At 35.8% G+C, this 21,182-nt stretch overlaps 1 protein-coding gene across 1 annotated transcript in view; it reads right to left on the bottom strand.

Moving 5' to 3' along the window:
* Positions 1–1,907: 1,907 nt before the first annotated feature.
* LPCAT1 (lysophosphatidylcholine acyltransferase 1) overlaps positions 1,908–21,182 on the bottom strand; it is a 48,348-nt gene continuing 29,073 nt past the window's right edge. The window contains exons 7-14 of the mRNA XM_034411815.3: positions 19,100–19,134; positions 17,153–17,207; positions 11,742–11,824; positions 9,801–9,926; positions 8,857–9,010; positions 6,937–7,035; positions 3,912–4,050; positions 1,908–2,376 (exon numbers count right to left, since the gene is read on the bottom strand). Of these exons, the coding sequence (XP_034267706.1) occupies positions 2,201–2,376; positions 3,912–4,050; positions 6,937–7,035; positions 8,857–9,010; positions 9,801–9,926; positions 11,742–11,824; positions 17,153–17,207; positions 19,100–19,134 (867 nt within the window). The 3' untranslated portion in view covers positions 1,908–2,200. The remainder of the gene's footprint in view (positions 2,377–3,911; positions 4,051–6,936; positions 7,036–8,856; positions 9,011–9,800; positions 9,927–11,741; positions 11,825–17,152; positions 17,208–19,099; positions 19,135–21,182) is intronic.

The raw sequence follows: 21,182 nt of genomic DNA, 5'->3' as shown, positions 1-21,182 counted from the left end.
TCTGTGTATATATTCTATGTGCGATGTCAATTTGCAGGCATCACACTGCCAGAAGAGCTGTAATAAAACATGTCTCAAAACAGAATTAGTTTTTTTTAAAAAATATTTTTATTCTCCTTTATCTATGTGTGAGATATATTGGTGGTTTTTTTAATTTCAATTGATCTATGATTATATTAAAATCTAAATTTAGTCATTGCACCAAATTAAATGCTTGCATTAAAATGTTTTTGTGGATGTACATTTATAGAATAGCCATTTATAATGGAAGCATCCAGAGTAGAGGCAAAGTATTGTGTGGCTTAGAGATTAGAGAATTACCTTGGTAAAAGATTGTGATCAAATTCCTGGGAAATAAATTGAATTAGTGGGAAGAATAAATAGTGATAAACGTATCTCATAGACTAGATTAAGAGGGAAGGAAAATACATTTTAGCTGAAAGCAATGTATATGTATTTTTCAGGATTTAGTAAACATACGAGCACATTAAAAAAGAAATGTATATAATCTAAAAAGTTATTCAAAATTATATGATCCTATTGGTTATGGAAGGAAAGAGATTCATATACAAAATGTAATAAGCCAGTAAACCAGCTTTTATGTAGAGTTATAGTAAACAGCAATAACATTAGTGTCTTGAGAGAACCAGGATACTAGGTTTTCACTAGAAGTAACTAGTGCAAAGTAATTTGAATTTGAGATCTTTTTAGCTTAAAATGCTTTATTTTGAGTTTGAAACAGTTGTTCTGACTCTGAAACAGACCATTCTGACCTTATCACACTTCCATTCTGAGACTGAAATTCATTTCTAGAATAGCTGAACAGCCCACTTCAAAACTGAAACAACTGTTTCATATTAAAACATTTTTCAATGAAAAGTAATTACAAAGTCAGGAATTATATAAAAAAACAGATATAATACCAAAAAGATCTTTTCAGTCAAAATCATATAGCTAAAACTGGTGACCTTTAAGAAACTATATGATAATTATTAGGAATTTATAATACAGCAAGTTTATTTTTTTGCCTGTTCAATCTAATAGAAAATTTTATTCTGTGCAAAAAGCTGTTGAAACTGCTTTTTAAATGACCCTTGTTTAATTATCATTGCCCAGAACACTCAAATGCAGCAGTGACAGAGAAGACAGGGAAATAGCAAGGCTGTGTGTATTCCATGATCCACCCAGAAATATAGAAGTTCTAATTTAAGTGCAGATTTTGCTATCCTGAGAATTTTAAACTTTAAAAAGGCATGTTTCTAGATCTTAAGGCTGAGAACAATCTGAATTTCCAATTGTCAGAGGCAGTGTTTCTTAGGTCTGCATCCATTTTTTTTGCATTTGTTCACCTTCCTTTACCCATAAACCAATCAACATGAAATACAGAAATATACCTAATTCATAGGATTGAGAGACAGACTTTGGAATTCAGCTTTTCTGAAGTATAAAATCTGCGTTTCTGTGCTAAAATCTGGGGTTTTAGCACAAAATGCACACAATCCTGATAATTTCCCTTATTCTTTTTGATATCAAGATGGATTGAAAAATTCAAAAAAGGTCATTTTACAAGGAAACAGAATAAAAACAATTCCCTAGGTAAAAATATTTTTGCATACTTTCCCCCCTTTAGCTACCTACTAGATTACAATGAAAAAGGTGAAACTGAGCTTGCCTTGCTCTGAAGGTCATTGACAATAGCGGTCAATGTTGCCTTGTAAAAAAGGAAAGCAGAATCTGGCCCACAAAGAATTCCCTAAATAGGGATAACACTAATCACCGAAGTGCACTTGACACCATAGGAGCTACAGTATTTTTTTCACATGCACACTTTGTAGGACAGTTTGTACATGAAATCAAACAATGAATATAAATATGCAAGCATCTTGTTTTTAAGTATACAAATTAAAGTTTGTTTACATTCTTTACTTTCCAAATTGCTGATGGAAAAAGTGATCTTTCCAATAGGAAGCCAAAGATGCTCATTAATGCAGTAAAATATTCATACACGCCTTTCTTTCTTTCTTTCTTTCTTTCTTTCTTTCTTTCTTTCTTTCTTTCTTTCTTTCTTTCTTTCTTTCTTTCTTACACATCCACACATACAGCCTTCTCACATACTTCAGGTTATATAGCTGCATGACTATGAAAAGCCCTAGATAGGACATACTCCTCTCACCACAAGAGGATGACAGAATTATTAGTATTAATTCATTTTTTTCTGTAGGGAATTTCTTCTATTTTCAGTAATTTGTGGGCTGAAATCTGCACAGAATCCATTAGGAGCAGGAGTTTCCAAATAACTTTTAGACTCCATTTGATCAGGATATAGGTATTCTTCAGCAAAATTTGGGAACATTTCAGTAAAATAATGGAAATCATCTAGAAATGGAAAAAAGACAATTTCAATAATCATTTTAATTACTATCATAGGTAGCTTCTTTTTGATGTATTATAAGTCATATTAAAAGTATTGTGTATAATTAGTTGAATGAAAATTTAGATAAAATTTAGAAAATTTTAGTCTACTGAAATCAATGGAAACTAAGTTCATGGTGACTGACTGAACTGATTTCAGAAGGTTTTGCCTAAGCATGGCTAACTTATGGTTTATCTACCTTTAGGGAACATGTTTAAGGTGGGTTGTTAATAATTGTTTAGTAGTATAGAATATTTGGAACAATACATTGTAGAGTGCATAATTATAACAGGGCCTTGTAGACAACATCACCATCATTCTGTAAGAACCGAAGTTAAAGAGCAACAATAGTATAAGAGTGCTTTTGAGACTATTTTTGTTTTCCATGGTGTACATTGTTTCTCAATACTGATCCACAATATCCTCTGAGAAGATACATACAGAAACAGCTTTATCTTTCATCAAAGGCAACTACCATTTCTAGTGCTTATGAGATTTCAAATTTTCTCTTCTCGGGCAGCTCCTCCTATCTCAAGTTAGATTATGCATCCTAAAATTACATTATATTTTGATAATTGCATGCTGCAGAAAAATGTGAAAAAATTATTACAAATGTTCAGCAATTATATTTATTCGCTGTTATCTTTCTAGCAAGAAATTCCAAGGTGCTCAGAATTCCTTAGAATAGGGTTGTTTTTTTTTATAGATAGTATAGATTTCTGTATAGCCCATATAAGAAATTATTGTCAAAGAAGCATGGATATATGTTAACTGTACTAGCAGAGACTAGAAGAACTTGCAACTAAGGGAGATATAGAGCAACCTAGGAAATGTGGTAGGACTGACCAGGAGTCACAGTACTGGTTTTGCAATATTAATTTTAGATTATATTACAGACTGCCAGAAATGATTCTCTCTCAAGAACACCTCTTTATTTCATTGATATGGAATGTGGGCAATTAAAAGCAATGGGTAACACTGTCAAGTAGTTGCATTCCATCTTTTAATGTCAGTCAAATGTAATAAGGCTTCAATATGAATTACACCACACAGTATGCAGTGCAATATATTTTGTGTGTTATCTATTTATTTACATGTGTGGAGTGAGCATAAATAAGCAATCCACAGTCTATATAAACAAACAAGCAATTGCAGTCTCACAAAAGAAGGAAATGCACAGTAGCTTTGAAGTTTGTTCCTTCCCTTTCTTGAGCCTCAATATCCGTTCAGATTCCACTAGAAGAGTATAGATTTAGCTCAGGGTTCAACTGTGGAGTTCTTGTGGCTGTCTGAGCTTAATTGTTTGTTTGAAGACCTTTCATTACCTAACTAGGTAACATCATCATTGTGAATGAGTGTGGGGTTTGCTGTCGGTCTATATTTAGAAGATTGCCTTGCCTGCTTTGATGGACGCATTGTTACCTCTATTTGGTTAGGTTTTGTTTCCAGATGCCCTTTCTGATTTTCATACATAAAAATCTATAAAAAATAGACTTACCATATGCAATTTCCCCTTTTTCTTGATCATCTATAGCTTTAAAAAGATTTGACACATTAAGGTCTGAAACACCCATGGCGCTCTTCAGGATGGAAGTTAACTCTTGTTCTGTTATACCCCCAGTTTCTGATTGATACATCTGTAAAATATGGACATCTATTAGACGTTCCAGAAAAGAACCATATTTATTACTAAATATGAGACACAAAATAAAATATTAAGTTTAGTACCAGAAAACTATATGTTTCACTTTATTTCCAAGTACATGTTCTTTCTGCCCCTACATGGTGTGAATTTTTTCCTAACAATCAATATAAACTGTTTAATTTTTAAGTGCAAATATGCACTTTCTTTGCACTTAAAAAGTGCTGATAACTATTGACAAAGTACTGAGAGTTATCCCTTTGTATCGTGCTTCTCATAGAGAGGCATGAAGTATCTACACCAGAGATGTCAAACAGGGGGCCTGTGGGCAGGATGCATCACATGCAGGCCATGCCCACCCTGGCTCCGCAAAGGCAAAAAATGTCACGATATGTTACGTGACATCACGTGATGCGATCGAGTTTGATCCCCATGATCTAGACTGATGGAATAGAAACTGGAAATTGTTAGTCCAAAACTGCATTAGTTCTTAGTGAAGCATCAGACTACAGGGTCTTTCTCAAACATGTTTGAAGGTGTGCTGGGGGTTCCTTTCCCTTCATTCCCTTCCCAGCAGGCAGGTAAGCAGCTGCCACTAGGATGGGGAGGAAGCGAGGGACTGCAAAAACAACAGCTGGAGACTGTCATGCAATGTTCCAAATGAGCATCACATGACTGCAGCTGCAAGCTAGCACCGCTGAAGCAACCATAACTTTCCCAAATTTCATTCCTTCAGGCGTTATATGTCCCAGATTTTGGACACATTCTGTAAGTTAGCTCATTTGAAGTACCTTGTTTCAAAAATCATTGTCCTATGAGGCATTATTTTGCCCAGTTAAAGATTATGGGAATAATATTTTAGTAGTATGTAGATTAATGAAGCAATCAGGAAATTGCGCCTTGGTTACGTGCGCAAGGAAAAAAAAGAGGAAATCATTGCATTGTTGATTCTGCCTTCAGGACAACTACGTTTAGCTTCTATGATGCAACTAAACATAGGCAGATGCAAGAGCTAGCCAATGCAGAATCACCCAAGAGCCTTCTGTTCCATTAGAGGAAATGAGTGCCTTGTATATGGTTCTTTGAAGCCTTCAACAATAGAGACACACCTTCTCTACTGCCCCACAAGCTTAGAGTCATGGACTATGCAGAAAAGAAAAGGGAGATCAGGAGAACCTCAAAAGGATTGACCAAAATGCAAAATAATCCTCTCTTTTAAGAAGGTACTGGAAACACATTTCCAAAATGACAGTAGGTTAGGCTAGATTGCTATCAATTAAGAAGAAGCCAAGCTCCTCAGTATTAACTGAGGAATCTAGAGTCTGCTTTGTATAGATGGTAGGAAGTCACAATACAGGTAGTCCTCAAGTTTTGACTGTAATGGAGTGTGCCCATTATGGTTGGAAGTTGGGAGGACAGGTAAGTGAACTGCCTCCTTTAACAATCTTCCCCATCCTTGCTCTCCAATGCATTCATTAAACAAACATGCATGTCATTAAGTGGACCATGGGGTACCTCAGGTTGGGGGAGACCCTGGGGGGCATAGTGTAAACACAAGGCCACCTGCCTTGGGCCTCTCAAGGCCTCTCCCCACCCCTGAGATACCACATGCTCTGTTTTCTACCCTTCTGCTTAAACTGAGGAAAATAAAATCAAGAACATTATTCTTCACTTAGAAAAAGATGGTCACATGAGTGATTGTGCCATGTGGCCCAACAATGCAGTGGACTGTCCTCCTTCTCTACTCAAGACTTCCTCAGCTCTGGAAGTCTTCAAAAATTAAGCAAGCAATTGGTGATGAGGGGTGGGGAGCAGTGTGTGGAATCCATTTGGGTCACAAAGCAGGCCCAGTGCCTATGGGGACCTGGTGAGGCAGGATCGTGGGCAAATAGTCAGGGGCATGTATTGCAATGCCTCTGTGGTCAGTTGCAAGGGTGAACAACTGCAGAGGTGCTGCTCCAGATGTAACTTCAGGGCTGGGCTGGGTCACATTTTGAGGGTAGGATTTGTCATAACTTTAGTCGCTAAATAATCAATTGTAAATTAAGGACTAGCAGTTTTTAAGTCCTTACAACTACCTTTCTTATAACAAAAAACTAAGAGAAAGTAAATTCATGTAAGAGCAGATGAACCTTCAATTAAAAAAAAATACAAACTTCTCAACACTTTTGAAATGGCTCACAGTTGAAAGTATAAAATGACCTAATAAATGTTGTGTTTGAGTTCCTTATTTTTTTATTTCAAGCTACTCTGTAAGTGTCTCTCACAAAAATCATTAGCTTGCAAACTATAATGAGGATTGCATGTGGCATTCCATATATGATGTCAACTCATATATACCACTTGATACTACATTTATTTAATGCATATTTGAGGCAGACATACAAACAATAAGTAGCATACCTATTAACTGGGTTCTTTTGGCCTCTACTCATGCAGACGTTTGTTCTGTAATGTTGACAAAGTTATGCTACTTAGTGGGAACTCCCTGCCACATGCTAACCTATCCCAGGAGGTCTGTTACACATCTCAGTTTTCATTGTGATACAGCATCATTTAAAATAACGGACCATAATAAGGATCAGATGGAAAGAGCGATAAAAGCAAGTGGATGGGTACATCAAGCATCTTAGCAGTTATGTCATAGCGGCATATTTCCTGACAAAAGGCTTATAAATGTAAAAGCTGGCATCGTGTCTCTACAGTCCAGATTGCTGCTATGATTTGTAACAGATGTAAGATTAAGAACAGTTGTAAAGTCAGTAGTGCGTTCCAGATACAATGATATTGCAGTATTTGACCTAATATCTACCTATGTTGCAAAAAAACCCCTTGGTTTTTAAATAGCCATTAAGCATTTTAAATAAAAAATGTTACTTGCCTTAAAAGCGAGCTTCATTGTTTGCAATGTTTTAGAAGGTCTACAGACTACCGACAAAGCTGTTACATATTCTCGTATGTCAATCAGGCCATCTTCCGTCTGTTGAAAAAATAAAGGAACATGCAGAAATTCGTAGATAGAGAATATATGAAAATTTCTGCACTTACAGACACCAATTTCCTAAAACTAGAATTAATGCAACTATTTAGATGGGGGCAAATCCTTGTGAATTTCTGAAAATCTAATATAAATTTCTGTTTTCTTTATCAGAATGGGACTTAAGAAAGTTTTAAGAGTGTATTTATTTACGGTTTCATTTTTCAGCAACCTATCCCCTACAAATGTGATTATGTAAAGAAATATAGGCAATTTGATTAACATATCTGTGTAATTTTTTACTGCAGAGTGAAAAATTTAGCAGTGGAGGGATGCAATTGTCTCCACAAAATATATGTAACAGGACTAGTACTGATAGGTGGAGTCATATCATACCCACAGCCATTTCCTGTTTCCAAATTCAAATAGTCCTCAACTTATGACCACAATTGAGCCCAAAATTTGTTAAGTGAGTTTTGCCCCATTTTATGACTTTTCTTCCCACATTTGTTAAGTGAATCCCTGCAGTTGCTAAATTAGTAACATAGTTAAGTGAATCTTCTTTCTTCATTGATTTTGCTTGTCAGAAGATTGCAAAAGGTGTTCACATGATCCCAGGACATTGTAACCATTGTAAATGTGAGTCAGTTGTCAAGCATCCAAATGTAAATCACATGACCAAGGGGATGCTGCAATGGTCATAAGTGTGAAAAATGGTCAAGTCACTTTTTTCAGTGTCATTGTAACTTTGGACAGTCACTAAACAAACTGTTGTACTTCGAGGATTATATGTACAGTTTCTCTCACATGCATGTACAGGTAATTCTCAATTTACAACTAATCAGTTAACAACTGTTTGAAGTTACACTGGACTTTAAAAAGGCTACCTACCACTCATCCTCAAATTTATAACTGCTGCACCTCCCCATGTTTACCCAATTGTATTTCAGGTGTTTGGTTATTCATAACTGGCTGCAGTGATTTGCAATGATTTTGCTGTTTTCCGGCAAAAAATGCCCTTGTGTGTTGGATTCACTTAATGACCAGGTAGTTCACTTAACAATCTTGATATCTTGCTTTATGAGCCAATCATAAAAATTGGTTGTAAAATCTAGACTTACAAATCCAACAGCTCATGATCAGAATCCTAGCCGCCATTGTGGTCAGTAAGTCAAGGACCATCTGCGTGACGCAGTGGTTAGAATGCAGTAAGAGCTGTGGTGGTGCAGTGGTTAGAATGCAGTACTGCAGGCTAGTTCTGCAGACTGCCGGCTGCGTGCAATTTGGCAGATCGAATCTCACTAGGCTCCAGGTTGACTCAGTGTTCCATCCTTCCGAGGACCCAGATTGTTGGGGGCAATATGCTGACTCTGTAAACTGCTTAGAGAGGGCTGTAAAAGCACAGTGAAGTGGCATATAAGTCTAAGTGCTATTGCTATCTGTACATTCATTATCACTCATTGACTAAATCATATACAGATCGGGGGAAGGGGAGGAAGAGATTTCAATCTTGCCATTGAAGAAAGAAGATGGTTATTTCTAACTGCTGTTAGTAACAATAAACATGTTCTCTATTAATGAACTGATTGCTGATCAGGTGAACACTGGAAAAATTAGCATAGCTTCCAGGGTGTGGATAAAATGATCACGAGTGACAAATTGCTTTTTTGTGTAGTGACAAAGCATTTCCTCCTCCAGCAACTTGTGTGACACCACTCCTTCCCATTCTTTTGGCACATGGACACAAGTGGATTTTACCCACAGTAACATTTTCTACTGTACAATAACTTTCGTGTTATATTTCTGGTGATAATGAATTCTTACCTCTTCAAAAAGTGCAAACATATTTTCTAACATATCTGAAACTTGGATTTTCAAATACTCTGCAAATTCCTTGAGAGTGACTTTTTTGTTTTTCAGTTTCCTAGCTCTTTCTGAGTATGCATCAAGTTCTTTTTCAAGTTTTTCTGGCTTTAACCTTAGAATGGTAAGGAAAACAAAGTATTACCTTTTGACAATAATCATTTAAGCAAAGAGAGAGAGAGAGAGAGAGAGAGGGAAAGAGAGAAAGAGAGAGAGAACTCCTCTCTATTTCTTACACTAACCCAAAAATCCATAAAAATTGAAAATTTAGTTTCAATTGAAACCGATTAGGAAAAAAAAACCTTGATTTCAGTTAACATTTTTTTTCAACTGAGCAATTTTTGTTTCTCATTTTATTTTGCAATGTATATTGCAAAATACCAGATCAAGGCTGCACATTCTTTTCTTCCTGCAATATGCCCTTACATATTTTTGTTCTCAATAGAAGCGTTTTACAAATTCTGTTTCTTGAATTGTATCTGAATAAAGACTTTGGCTATCCACAAAAAACAAACAAACAAACAAAAAAAAAAAACCCTCTCACTTTGTAAAATACTTTAAATACTTTTAGCAGAGAAAATAATTTTTTCCAACATAAATTCTTATGTTTATAGTAAGTGATGTATATCTATACAGCCATATAAAATCTCTGTAAAGATAAACTAAATCTGCCACTTTTTTTCAGATCACACCTCAAATCACTTATTTTCTTTGCATCTAAAAGCATGAAGGAAATAAGGCTGGTCTTTCCTTTCTGTCTGAACCAAAAGTTACCTGAAGAACTGGAAAAGCAATGGCATGCATTTTATAATCAGTTTGTCACACAATTTTGAACAGTTACAAAGCCTTTTTTTTTTGTTTGCTAAAAACAGTTGTATATTATTATGCATTGATAATTTACTTACCCAAGATTTCTTACAAGTTTTGCAAATTCTAAGAGACAGGTATCTGATGGGAGGTGGAGTTGTCCTTCGGCCAAAGCCAGCTGGCAATCTTCAAAAGTATAGTCTGTTACTGAAATTCCTAAAGCCCTTAAATACACAAAAATATGTACACATATACATATATACTCACACAGTTACAGGAAGCATCAATTTGATGCATAGTTCAAAAGTTCAATCATGGCATGGTAGTACAACTGAGAGAAGTTTTCTTGTTTTACAAACCTTTCAGATATTAGAAGTGGAAGGTAAAAATTGAAGCAGAGGTAATGACTTGAGGATACTATGTTGAATTTGCATTGAAGAGACTAGAACATATCCTATTTAACATATCTATTTCTTGCAATCTCCAAATTTCACCTTAATTTATAACTTAATTTATAACTGCAGCACAGTAGATTGCTATATTTGGTTATTTTGTAATTTCTGTCCTCTTTGTCAAATCAGATCCAAGAAATGGTTAATCAGGGTGCTGCCTCAATACCTTGCATGTGTAAATTTCCACAAGATTCAATACTGGGACCACTCCAATGTAACATTTGAGTCAGGATTTGGCAGCTTGATTTTCTGATCCCAGCAAATCTATGCAATGAGTACTGTAAAACCATTTCCCCATTACAAGATTTTGGTTACTTCTTAAAGTATATTAGTTACCCACAGAGGTTGTTAGGAGTTAAGTGTCCTGAAGCATCTGACAATACTCATTTCTATATTTATCAAACACTCGGGTGATGTATCTATTCTCAGTCAGTACTCAGAAACTATAATCAGATGGATAAGGATTAACAGATTGAAACTAAATCCACTGCAAGTGAGATTTGACAGAAAAATATTCTCAGGTTCTAGAAGGCACACAGGTCTTTCTATAAGTGACATGTTTGTTATTTCCCTAACAAAATGGATTCAAAAAGAATATAGAAATAGAATATAGAATAGCAATTTTTAAAGTAGCTGTAATACATAGAACTCTTTTTCAGCCATGCATGATAGCAGTAAGAATAGCACTTTAACTTATTTACCATTCCATAGTGCCTTACAGCACACTCTGAGCGATTTACAATGTCAGCATATTGCCCCCACAATCTGGGTCCTCATTTTACCAAACTTGGAAGGATGGAAGGCTGAGTCAACCTTGAGCCAGTCAGTATTAAACTCTGTCAGCCTGCAATACTGCATTCTAATCATTGCACCACCAGGGCTCATGATGTAGTTTCTATTTTTTCTTGAATAGAAACCTTTTTGCAGTGCTAATTTTCATTTCTAAAAAAAATCTCATGCTTGACTATTAAAATATATTCTCTTCAGTAGGGACTAAAGATTCTGACATTTCAGTTACTGAAAAAACTTATCTGCAAGTATTTAGACAGTTTTGCTGTTCATGTATGATATTATCTAGTAAAATGTATCTGAATTAATACTATAAAAACATTTTACTCCTAGATATGTGCTTGAGGAGCACCTCTTTTTACTGGACTTCCTTTATCAGCCTTCTTCTTCTCAGCTTCTAGTTTGAACATGATGTTTACATGAAATATAAACTGTCAATGAGACAGAGGACCTTAACAAGAACTCTGACACTGTGGGGGAAATAATCTCTTATCTGCAGTTTTTCCCAACCATTTTATTTTAGTAATGTAACATAATTACCCATATTTCCTCTCTTTCTGTTACAAGCATGCAAATATTTAGTTAGGTCTTTGGTTGACTCTACAATGTTCCTAATTTGGTTTTGTTTGTTTGAAACACAGCAGTAATTATTTCCTACCACTAATATTTTTCCTCTATCTTCTGACATCATGGCACAGAAAAAGTATTTTTCTTGCAATATTTCATATATAAGCAAAAATGTTGCTACTGTTTGAAACTATGAGGTTATTATACTATTTGAAACCTTAGTTTACTCACTCTGCCATTACACGCCTCACATTGTTCGCATATAAAGATGGGTTTTTCTTTTCCTCTTCAGAAGGTATATACACAGGTAGGAACTATACACAGGAAAATAAATTTTAATGCACAGACATTATCACATTACACAAAAATATAACATTGGTGTTTTGAATATAAAGAAATGTTATGGGAACAAGCATTTAAAATCAAGAATAAAAAAACCTAACAACCTGAAGCCTGAATAATCATTGAGAAGAAATATCAGCATGACAAGTATTTGGTTTTCATTTCCTCTATTAGCATGTTCTAAGAACAAATGTAACCCTTCAGAAAGCAAATGATTATTTTTGCTCAAATTATGTCTCTACCTTTGTATTAAGGTTTCCTGTCACTGCAGTTATTCCATTTCCCCCCATCATTCAAGCCTTTAAACTGGGAAAACCCTTTTTATTTAAAAGAGCACTCAAGATGTGAAATGAATTTCTTTCCTGCCTCTTGGTATAGTACACCACTTTAAGATACACAAAAAATTAAAACATTGTAATAAAACAGGCAAAAACCCAAAACATTTCCTAAAAGTAAGGTAAGCCAAAGTAATATTATCATGTTTACAATAGTGGTGAATATCTAACTCAGCTGTAGGATCACGGTGGAGGTTTGTTCTCTGAGCTTGTGGGTTGGTTTCCCCATGTTTTGTTACCAGAGTAGGTAACATCTTCAGCAGAATTTAGGGGATGTCTGTATTTGTACAGTATGTTCTACTGCTTATATGGGCTTCCGACCAGTCACCCTCCACCCATCACTCTCCAACTAGCACTTCACCTACCAATGACCCTCACATGATGTGACCCTCACCTGACATGACCTCCACATCACAAGACTCATTGACCACACAAAGCTCTTATGAGCAGAACACTGACTCTGACAAATGAACCTCCACACTCAATATTATCATGTTATCAAATCCCTGACAAATTAATTTATTTCTGCATATCTACAGCCAGTTAAGAGTTGATAGATACCCCCCTGGGAATCCATAGTTAGATACTGCTATAGAAAATACTCTCTCTCTTTCTCTCTCTTTTTTTAAAAATAATTTTTATTGAGTATTTTACATTTTAAAACCAAACACACAATAGCAAAAGAAGAGACAAAAAAAAAAAAAAAACAAACCCAAAAACACATGCACATCAGACGTTAAAATATTGTATTTTATTTTAACATCAGAAAATTCTCTCATGTACTCATCAGCTTAATTCCTTTTTATGGGACATATACTAGGAAACATACAACAGGAACTCTAAGAAACATGTAAATGATAGCGAGGCTCATGGCAATAGATGAGCAACAGGTATTTTGGCCCAAGGCAATTTAGGCTTAATTTTTAATAATAGTTAATTCAAAACTGGGCATAAATAGTTCGTAAAATAAACTTCTGCCTGCCAAATTTTATAGATGCTAAAGTTGCCTTTGATCACTTTTCAAAGGCAACCCTAGGGTGAATATTGTAATTAAGACATGGATCTCTTTGGCTTGATATTTTCCTCTCAAGAAATGTAACTGCGCAAAACTGGACAATGTTATTCTGAATATAATAGCTGTCTGATCCTTCAAGATAAATACAGCATCTAAGAACAAGAGACATCATACAATAATGACTCGAATCCAATATCAGTTAAACATTTCAAAATATTACTTTATTATTGCTTAAGCTAAACTTAGATTGGAAAGCTTTCACATGATAAAGTCGATATAGTCAGCTGACTATTGGGGGCAAATCATTGGCCCCCACGGAAAGGGCTCGCAACATGGGCGTTCTCCTGGATTCACGGCTGTCTTTAGAAGAGCACTTGACGGCCGTGACCGGGAGGATTTTTCATCAGGTTCGGCTGATCCGCCAGTTGCGTCCCTTTCTAGATCGGGACTCTCAACACAGTCACTCATGCCCTTGTCACCTCTTGTCTGGACTATTGTAACGCTCTCTACATGGGGCTCCCCTTGAGGTGCACTCGGAGGCTCCAACTGGCGCAGAGTGCGGCTGCGTGGGTGGTTATGGGAGCAACGTGGAGTTCCCATGTAACACCTCTCCTGAGCAAGCTGCACTGGCTCCCAGTGGTCTTCCGAGTGCGCTTCAAGGTTCTGGTTATCACCTTTAAAGCGCTCCATGGCTTAGGACCTGGTTATCTACGGGACCGCCTGCTACCACCAATAGTCTCCCACTGGCCAGTACACTCCCATAGAGAGGGGCTCCTCCGGGTGCCGTCGTCCAAATAATGTTGACTGGCGGCCCCTAGGGGGAGAGCCTTCTCTGTGGGGGCACCTACGATCTGGAACGAGCTCCCCCCGGAGATACGGAGGATCCCGGATCTGCGCACCTTCCGTCGCGTGCTTAAGACTTTTTTATTTCATCAAGCTGGCCTGGCCTAAATCTTCTCCCCTTTTTAAATGTAAATTTTAATTTGTTTTAAATTATGGGGTATTTTAAATTCAGCCAAATTATTTAATTCATTTTTACTTTATTTTAAATTTTTGTATTTATGTGTTTTATCTTGTGGCTGTTCATCGCCCTGAGTCCTTCGGGAGAAGGGCGGTATAGAAATTTAATACAAATAATACAAATTTAATACAAAAATAAACTTCATCCAAAATCATCATAATCAAGAAAGCCACTATTTTCACTACTCCTTCTAAGATCTTATTTATAAACAATGTTGAGAAAATTAGCTGAGTAGTAGCATTCAAGAGGGCTCCTTTGATAATGGTCTCAAAAATATTACTTCGGAAAGGATGGAACAGTGTTTTTTTTAAAAAATAAGCCATTATAAAACTCATTTCCCCAGCAGCCTCCTCTTGTCAGCCAGAAAGATTATGTAAGTATCAAACATTTGCTGGCCTCATTCTTTTAAACATCTTGTCCTCCTCCAAATAGTTTACTTATCAGAATTAGCTAAATGATTGCTTCAGTTGCCTTTCCAATATCAACTCAAAATGTAGAGACAAATTTGAAGTAATTCAAAGTAATTTCCTTAACAATATTCTTTAAAAATTACAATAGAGATTTTTTTGCTTACTATCTTGGATTCAAAATATAATAGACATCTGAAATAACTCGAGTGAACAATGTTTGCAAATACATTGGAGACACAAAAGAATATTGTGTCTACCCACTACCTTACTATCAGTCTAAATTGTCGCATATGCTAAGAAATAGCTACACAAGAAGTTCAGAAATTGCTAATGTGTAATGGTGTAATGACCAAATGACATTAATAAAAAAGTTATCTGCAGATAGACAATAATCTCAATTACAAATACCGTATTTTCCGGCGTATAAGACGACTGGGCGTATAAGACGACCCCCAACTTTTCCTGTTAAAATATAGGGTTTGGGCTATACTCGCCATATAAGACTGCCCCTCTTCCAATGCACACCAAATAAAAATTAAAAAACATCAACTGGCTCACCTACAATGTAAAAGCAGCTGTGCTAGACCCAAAATGGCCCCTGTAACAAGCAGGAACCTCACACAGCCACAAAAAGCCCCCCCAAAAAACTTTCACACTCTAAACACACACAACACAACACAACTGGCTCACCCACAATGTAAAAGCAGCTGTGCTAGACCCAAAATGGCCCCTGCAACAAGCAGGAACCTCACACAGCCACAAAAAGTCCAAAAAACCAACTTTCACACTTTACACACACAAAATTCCACATACAGCTTTGTGAGATTTTGTGTGTTTGTGTAGTTGGAGTGAAACACTACAGAAACACACTAAATCTCAGAAAGCTGCACAAATATTATTTTATTTTATTTTATTTTTATTTTTATATGAAAGCTAAATTTAAAACTTCCTAAACTTTAAATGGCTAGGTCTAAAAAAGAACAACTAAAAAAACCCCAATTTACTATTTTTTTTAAAGCTCCCAAAGAGGAAAAAAACTTACCCAATAGAACAGGGGTCTCCAACTTTGGCAACTTTAAGACTTGTAGACTTCAACTCCCAGAATTCCTCAGCCAGCTTTGCTTTGCTGGCTGAGGAATTCTGGGAGTTGAAGTCCACAACTAACTCCTTGCTTGATTGCAGGCAGGGAGTTGCTTGCTTGCCTGAATAGATTCAGGCAAGCAAAGCAAGGCAAGCGTTGCGACTAGCAGCTGAGGTAAGCAAGCTGGAGGGGGAAAACTTTTTCCCTTTTACATGGCTCTGGCGATCCCAGCTGAGTTGCAGGGAACCTCAGCTGGGATCCTCAGAGTAAAAGGTAAAAAACTTTTTCCCTTTTACGTGGTTTCTGGCGATCCCAGCTGAGTTGCAGGGAACTCAGCTGGGATCCTCAGAGCTGGGATCCTCAGAGTAAAAGGTAAAAAACTTTTTCCCTTTTACGTGGTTTCTGGCGATCCCAGCTGAGTTGCAGGGAACTCAGCTGGGATCGTCAGAGCTGGGATCCACAGAGTAAAAGGGAAAAAACTTTTTTCCTTTCACGTGGTTTCTGGCGATCCCAGCTGAGTTGCAGGGAACTCAGCTGGGATTGTCAGAGCTAGGATCGCCAGAGCTGGGATCACCAGAGCCATTTAAGGCTCGTCAGAGCCTTTCGGGCTGGTCTGCCTGGTTACAGGAGAACTACACCCGGCGTATAAGACGACCCCCGACTTTTGAGAAGATTTTCATGTGTTAAAAAGTCGTCTTATACGCCGGAAAATACGGTACATAGTTTTACCAAGAATATGGTTTAGATTCCATTAGCATGGGAAGTATGTTGATTTATAATATATATGACCATGTTTCAATGTGTTATATTTTAATGTTATTAATGAAATTACATGCTAAACAGATATGAACAATTAGTATTTAGATCCTGTTAAGGATCTCATTCCCTCTTGTACTTTCAATACAGATCAGTAAAAGCTAGGTATCATTACTATCAATAAATTTGTACTGTATTGAAGTAAGAGTGTATTAATAAACAGAGATGTGCTGCTTTATATTTTGATAGAAAAATTATTTGTTTGATTTTCATGAAAGGAAATATTCCTTGAAAATAACTCTATAGGATATTGAAGAAGATACATGTCTCAGGAAAGTCTGATAGAAGAAAGCCAAATGTTAAATGTAAAGCTTGGCTTAGCTAAAATAGTGTTAACTTTATTAAGTAGGAATTCATCTCTGCAAAACAAAACTCTTCAGTTGCCTGCCCCATCCATAGATCAGCTTTATATCTGATTATTTGGGTTGGTTTAACTGCTCCTTTGAAGTTGAGTAAAAATACTTATTATGAAAAAAAAAGTCATACATCTCCATTATTATGTTCTACTGCACATAAACACAGAAAGATCATCACTAAAAGGGAGTTGTGTTTTTTTATTTCTCTCTTCCAATATCTACGCAGTAAAAGTGCAGATTAACTATACTTGTGTTATTATACTTACCTCTATTTCTACAAAATTATGAAACTGACATAGGGTAAGCCACAGAATCGTCAACCTTAAGAATAGAAGAATAGATTAAAACTTTAATGCCACTTTAAATATACACTAATAAGCATACATTAAAATGAAATTTTGTTATATTCAGCTCTCAAAAGATAATCATTATGATATACCCGCATAACCACATATATATGACACAGAGAAACATCAGTCTAGTTTGAATGTATACATATACATGGCAAAAAAGAAAAGAAAAGAATCTTGCAAATTTACAAGGTGGGTGGCATAAGGAACAATGCTGTTACAGAATTTAGTAGTCCGGCTACTACGGGTACAAAATCTCTTCCCAGAGGGAAGCAACAGAAACAAGACCGTGAAGTGGGTGTGTGGGGTCTCTAACAATACTTCGAGCTCTAAGCACATAGTGCTTATAATCAGTATTTGAATAACAGGAAGCGAGCTTCCTATAATCTCCTCAGCTGTCCTTATCACTCTCTGTATGGACCTTCTATCTAAGGCACTGCTGCCACCAAACCAAACAATAATGAAGTTTGTTAAAATGCTCTCAATCGTGTCTCTGTAAAAAGTGGCCAAGACAGAAGGAGAAAGATGTGTTCTCCTCTTCCGATGCAGGAAATGCAAACGCTAGTTTGCACACTTCACTTAAGATGAAAAGAATCTTGTCATTTGACAAGTTCATATACTATGATCAGTTCTGTTGTTAACATTAACATTTTTGAGCTTGAAACAACTAGTGTTCCAATGTTTTTGTTTTGTCTATTCTCGAAACAAAACTCAGGACTTTTCAAATGGGCTCTTTTATGTCTCGTGATTGAAACATTTTGTGACTCATTATTAGGTTACTTTTTTTCTACCTAGCAAATGCACCAATCGGCACTGTCATGCACCTAATGCTATTGGTTTAGGCTAACGATTTGTAGCTAGAGGTGTATCATGAGCTGGCATACTAGAGAAACCACATGGTTTAGCATGTGAAAAGCCATGTTGGATTCTGTTCTGCTGCTGGAGAGAAAATTACTACAAATAATTTATTATGACTGAAATAGACTGCTACTGCAGCTTTGCGGAAAAGTATATACTAATATCTAACTTAGGCAATCTTGTCTATTCCCCTGAATTCCATTCTAGTATTGTGCTTTCATTTTAGTTCTAAATTAAAAATTAAAATTAAATTTTTAAAAATTCTCCCATTAAAGGTAAGAACATCTCTCCTTAAACTCCTTCAACCTTTGTACCATGTACCTGCCTTTAAGGAGAAATTAATTATTTCAGCTGGATGCATACTAATATTACTATCTCTGCTATGCTGGTTGGTAGGCTATATACACTTTATAGAGAGCCTTTCACACAGAGATGCATAAAGCTCATGTAGTAGCTTTGTATTTTCAACTTCCAGACTCAAACAGCATTAGTGACCCTTCTTTAAAAATATCACCACAGCCAATTCTAATGAAAACTGTGTAGCAAATAGCAGTCAGTACTGAATATCACTCTCCTCCCCCGTTTGCAACTTTAGAATAAGAAATGAGGGAGCAAGGATCATATTCCAAGCTCCCTTTTTTCGTATGGTTGGGATATTTGAAATATTTCAATGTAATATAGCCAGTTCAGGAAATTGGGATAAGATTTTCAAGTTGCACTGTTTGCTCTGAGGTTAAAACAAAACACATTTTTCATTTCATACACAATCCTACAGGTATTAACAATGCATTCTATTTGTTTTAAAAGTTGTTTCATAGAGAACACGCCCCAAACAACATTAACAATCCTCAGAATAATCAGATCAGTTTGGGTCCCAATTGTCAGTTTTTATTTGAGAAATATTAAGTCACTGCCATTTACATGAGCAAAAAATAATTTGGAGGCTGAATGTCACCCTAAATCTTAAGAGTAATAAATAAGTCAAATAGTACGTCACTGACTTACGCTCCTGGGCCTTGCCATGTCCATGTAATTGTATCCTATAAACAAAATAATTCTTTTAAATATAGGTGTCACAGCTTCTTGTTGCCCTACTCTCAACATAGTAACAGGTTTCATCAGAAAAAGAAGCATCCATTTAACAGTAGATAGATATGATACATTCATCACAGTATCATTTCAAAGATTTTGAAAATGATTTTTTTGTAATTAGAAATATAAAGCCAGGTGTCAAACTTTACATGCTAATTTTATGTCTTCCACAAATAACATTTTTATTAGAAATATTACAAGTAGAAGTATTAGAAATAAAAATTTAATCTATACTCTCAGAAATAAGACTTCAAGACAGATAAAATAATGAAGCGTTACAATGGATATCTATTCCAAGAAATGTGGGGCACAAGTCCAGGACCAAAGGAATGGAAGACCCTCAAAAAATGCCACAGACAGTAATGGCATGTCAGCATATTATCTAACAGAAAATTGTACTGACCGGATTGATTCTGCTGTCATGGGCTATTTTAATCCGAAATATTTCTTTCCACTGTGGGAGACTGGCAGCACTGGTGTATGGTGCTAGCATAATATAGGTTAATTCAATCACTGTTCCTATGTTCTTATTGGGCCTTCCTTCCCAGGGTGGAATGAATATTTCAAAGAAAAATCTTTTCATGCTATGTAATTATCCACAATTTAAAGCCAAAATGTTGACTGGGCTAGCAGAGGATTAGAGGAGGGGAAGTAAGAAAGAAATTGAGAGATAAGAGTGGAAAGTGGATGTCAACAGCACAAATGAAATAAAGTGCTCAATAAGAAAATGAAACTGAAGAGTTAGCCAGAGAGATATGGAAGAAGACACCTTGCCTAGTCCATTCAAAGGCATCCTACCCATCTACAATTCTGATTACTACTGGAAACATTCCCCCACCCATTTTTTTCTACTCAGGTTAGGTAAATGTGAAGAAATTCTGCCCAAATTACAATCCCATTTTAAATTTTGTTTGCTCTACGCTTGACTGCTGTTCTAGGAAAATGAAATGAACATCCCTTAATTTGGAGCTTAAAATATCAGCTGTACTTATACCAAAACACTTCTTTCTAACCAGTACAATAAATGTTATCCCCTACCCAATCTGATTTCTCTAAATCAGACTATTGCTTAGAAAGAGTGCTAAACTGGTATGAATAGGTCTTCTAATCGCCCATCGCAGATAAAAGCTAATATTTTGTTACACTTATTTCTTACAAAAATCTCTCTTAGAAGGGTTTTTACTTTGCCTTGTTGTTGCAGTATGTTCCCTTTAGTTGTCTTACAACAATCATTTTTCAGAATGATTGTGCTTTTATAACATTGGGCAAGTTGAAAGTACTTCACTTTCTCTGTTTACTGTAATATTTCTCAACCTTAGCAGCTTTAAGATGTGTGGACTTCAAGTCTTAGAATTCCCTAGCCATGAGTAGAAATCTAAATATCTTCACGGTTAAAAAACACTGGCCACATTACTTATTTTATAGAGATATTCAAAGTGCTCTTCCTTTTCCATTATCTTCTAGGCTGCTTGGCTATATAAGCAGGTATAAGTCCATGAATGTAATTTTCTTATATAATACAGCTAAACGTTATGTAGCCAAATGCAAAATTAACTGAGATCTAATTGCTACCTTATACCCACACTGGTGTTCTTAACCTATGTATTACAGGGTTTGCTATTAGTTTGTTTAGATACCATCAAGTGCTATTTTATGTTACTATTATACAAGTATCATTTAAATCTTAATTATAATGAAGCTGATCATGTCCAAAAGATTTTAGCTTTCCAGTAATTTTTCAATTTTGCATCACTATTTTTTAAATGTATAGTTACCATTTTCAAACTTTGCAGGCAGACGTTGTTTTTAATGGTATGATTATAACTGAATTATAATTATATAGTTATATAACTATAACTGAAATTGATTAATGACCAAAATTATTACTGTTAACTTTGGAAAATGCCTGATTTGCTCTCTCACACTAAAGAATTAAGCCAGTTCATGCTGTACTGTACGGTATTTGTCTAGCAATAGAACATTTTAAAAAATCAAG

Source organism: Pantherophis guttatus, chromosome 3 (genome assembly GCF_059756535.1).
Source record: "Pantherophis guttatus breed Tessera chromosome 3, ASM5975653v1, whole genome shotgun sequence".
Classification (NCBI taxonomy): Eukaryota; Metazoa; Chordata; class Lepidosauria; order Squamata; family Colubridae; genus Pantherophis; species Pantherophis guttatus.
The sequence above is the reverse complement of the archived record's forward strand: the minus strand, read 5'-3'. Positions and strand labels throughout refer to the sequence as shown.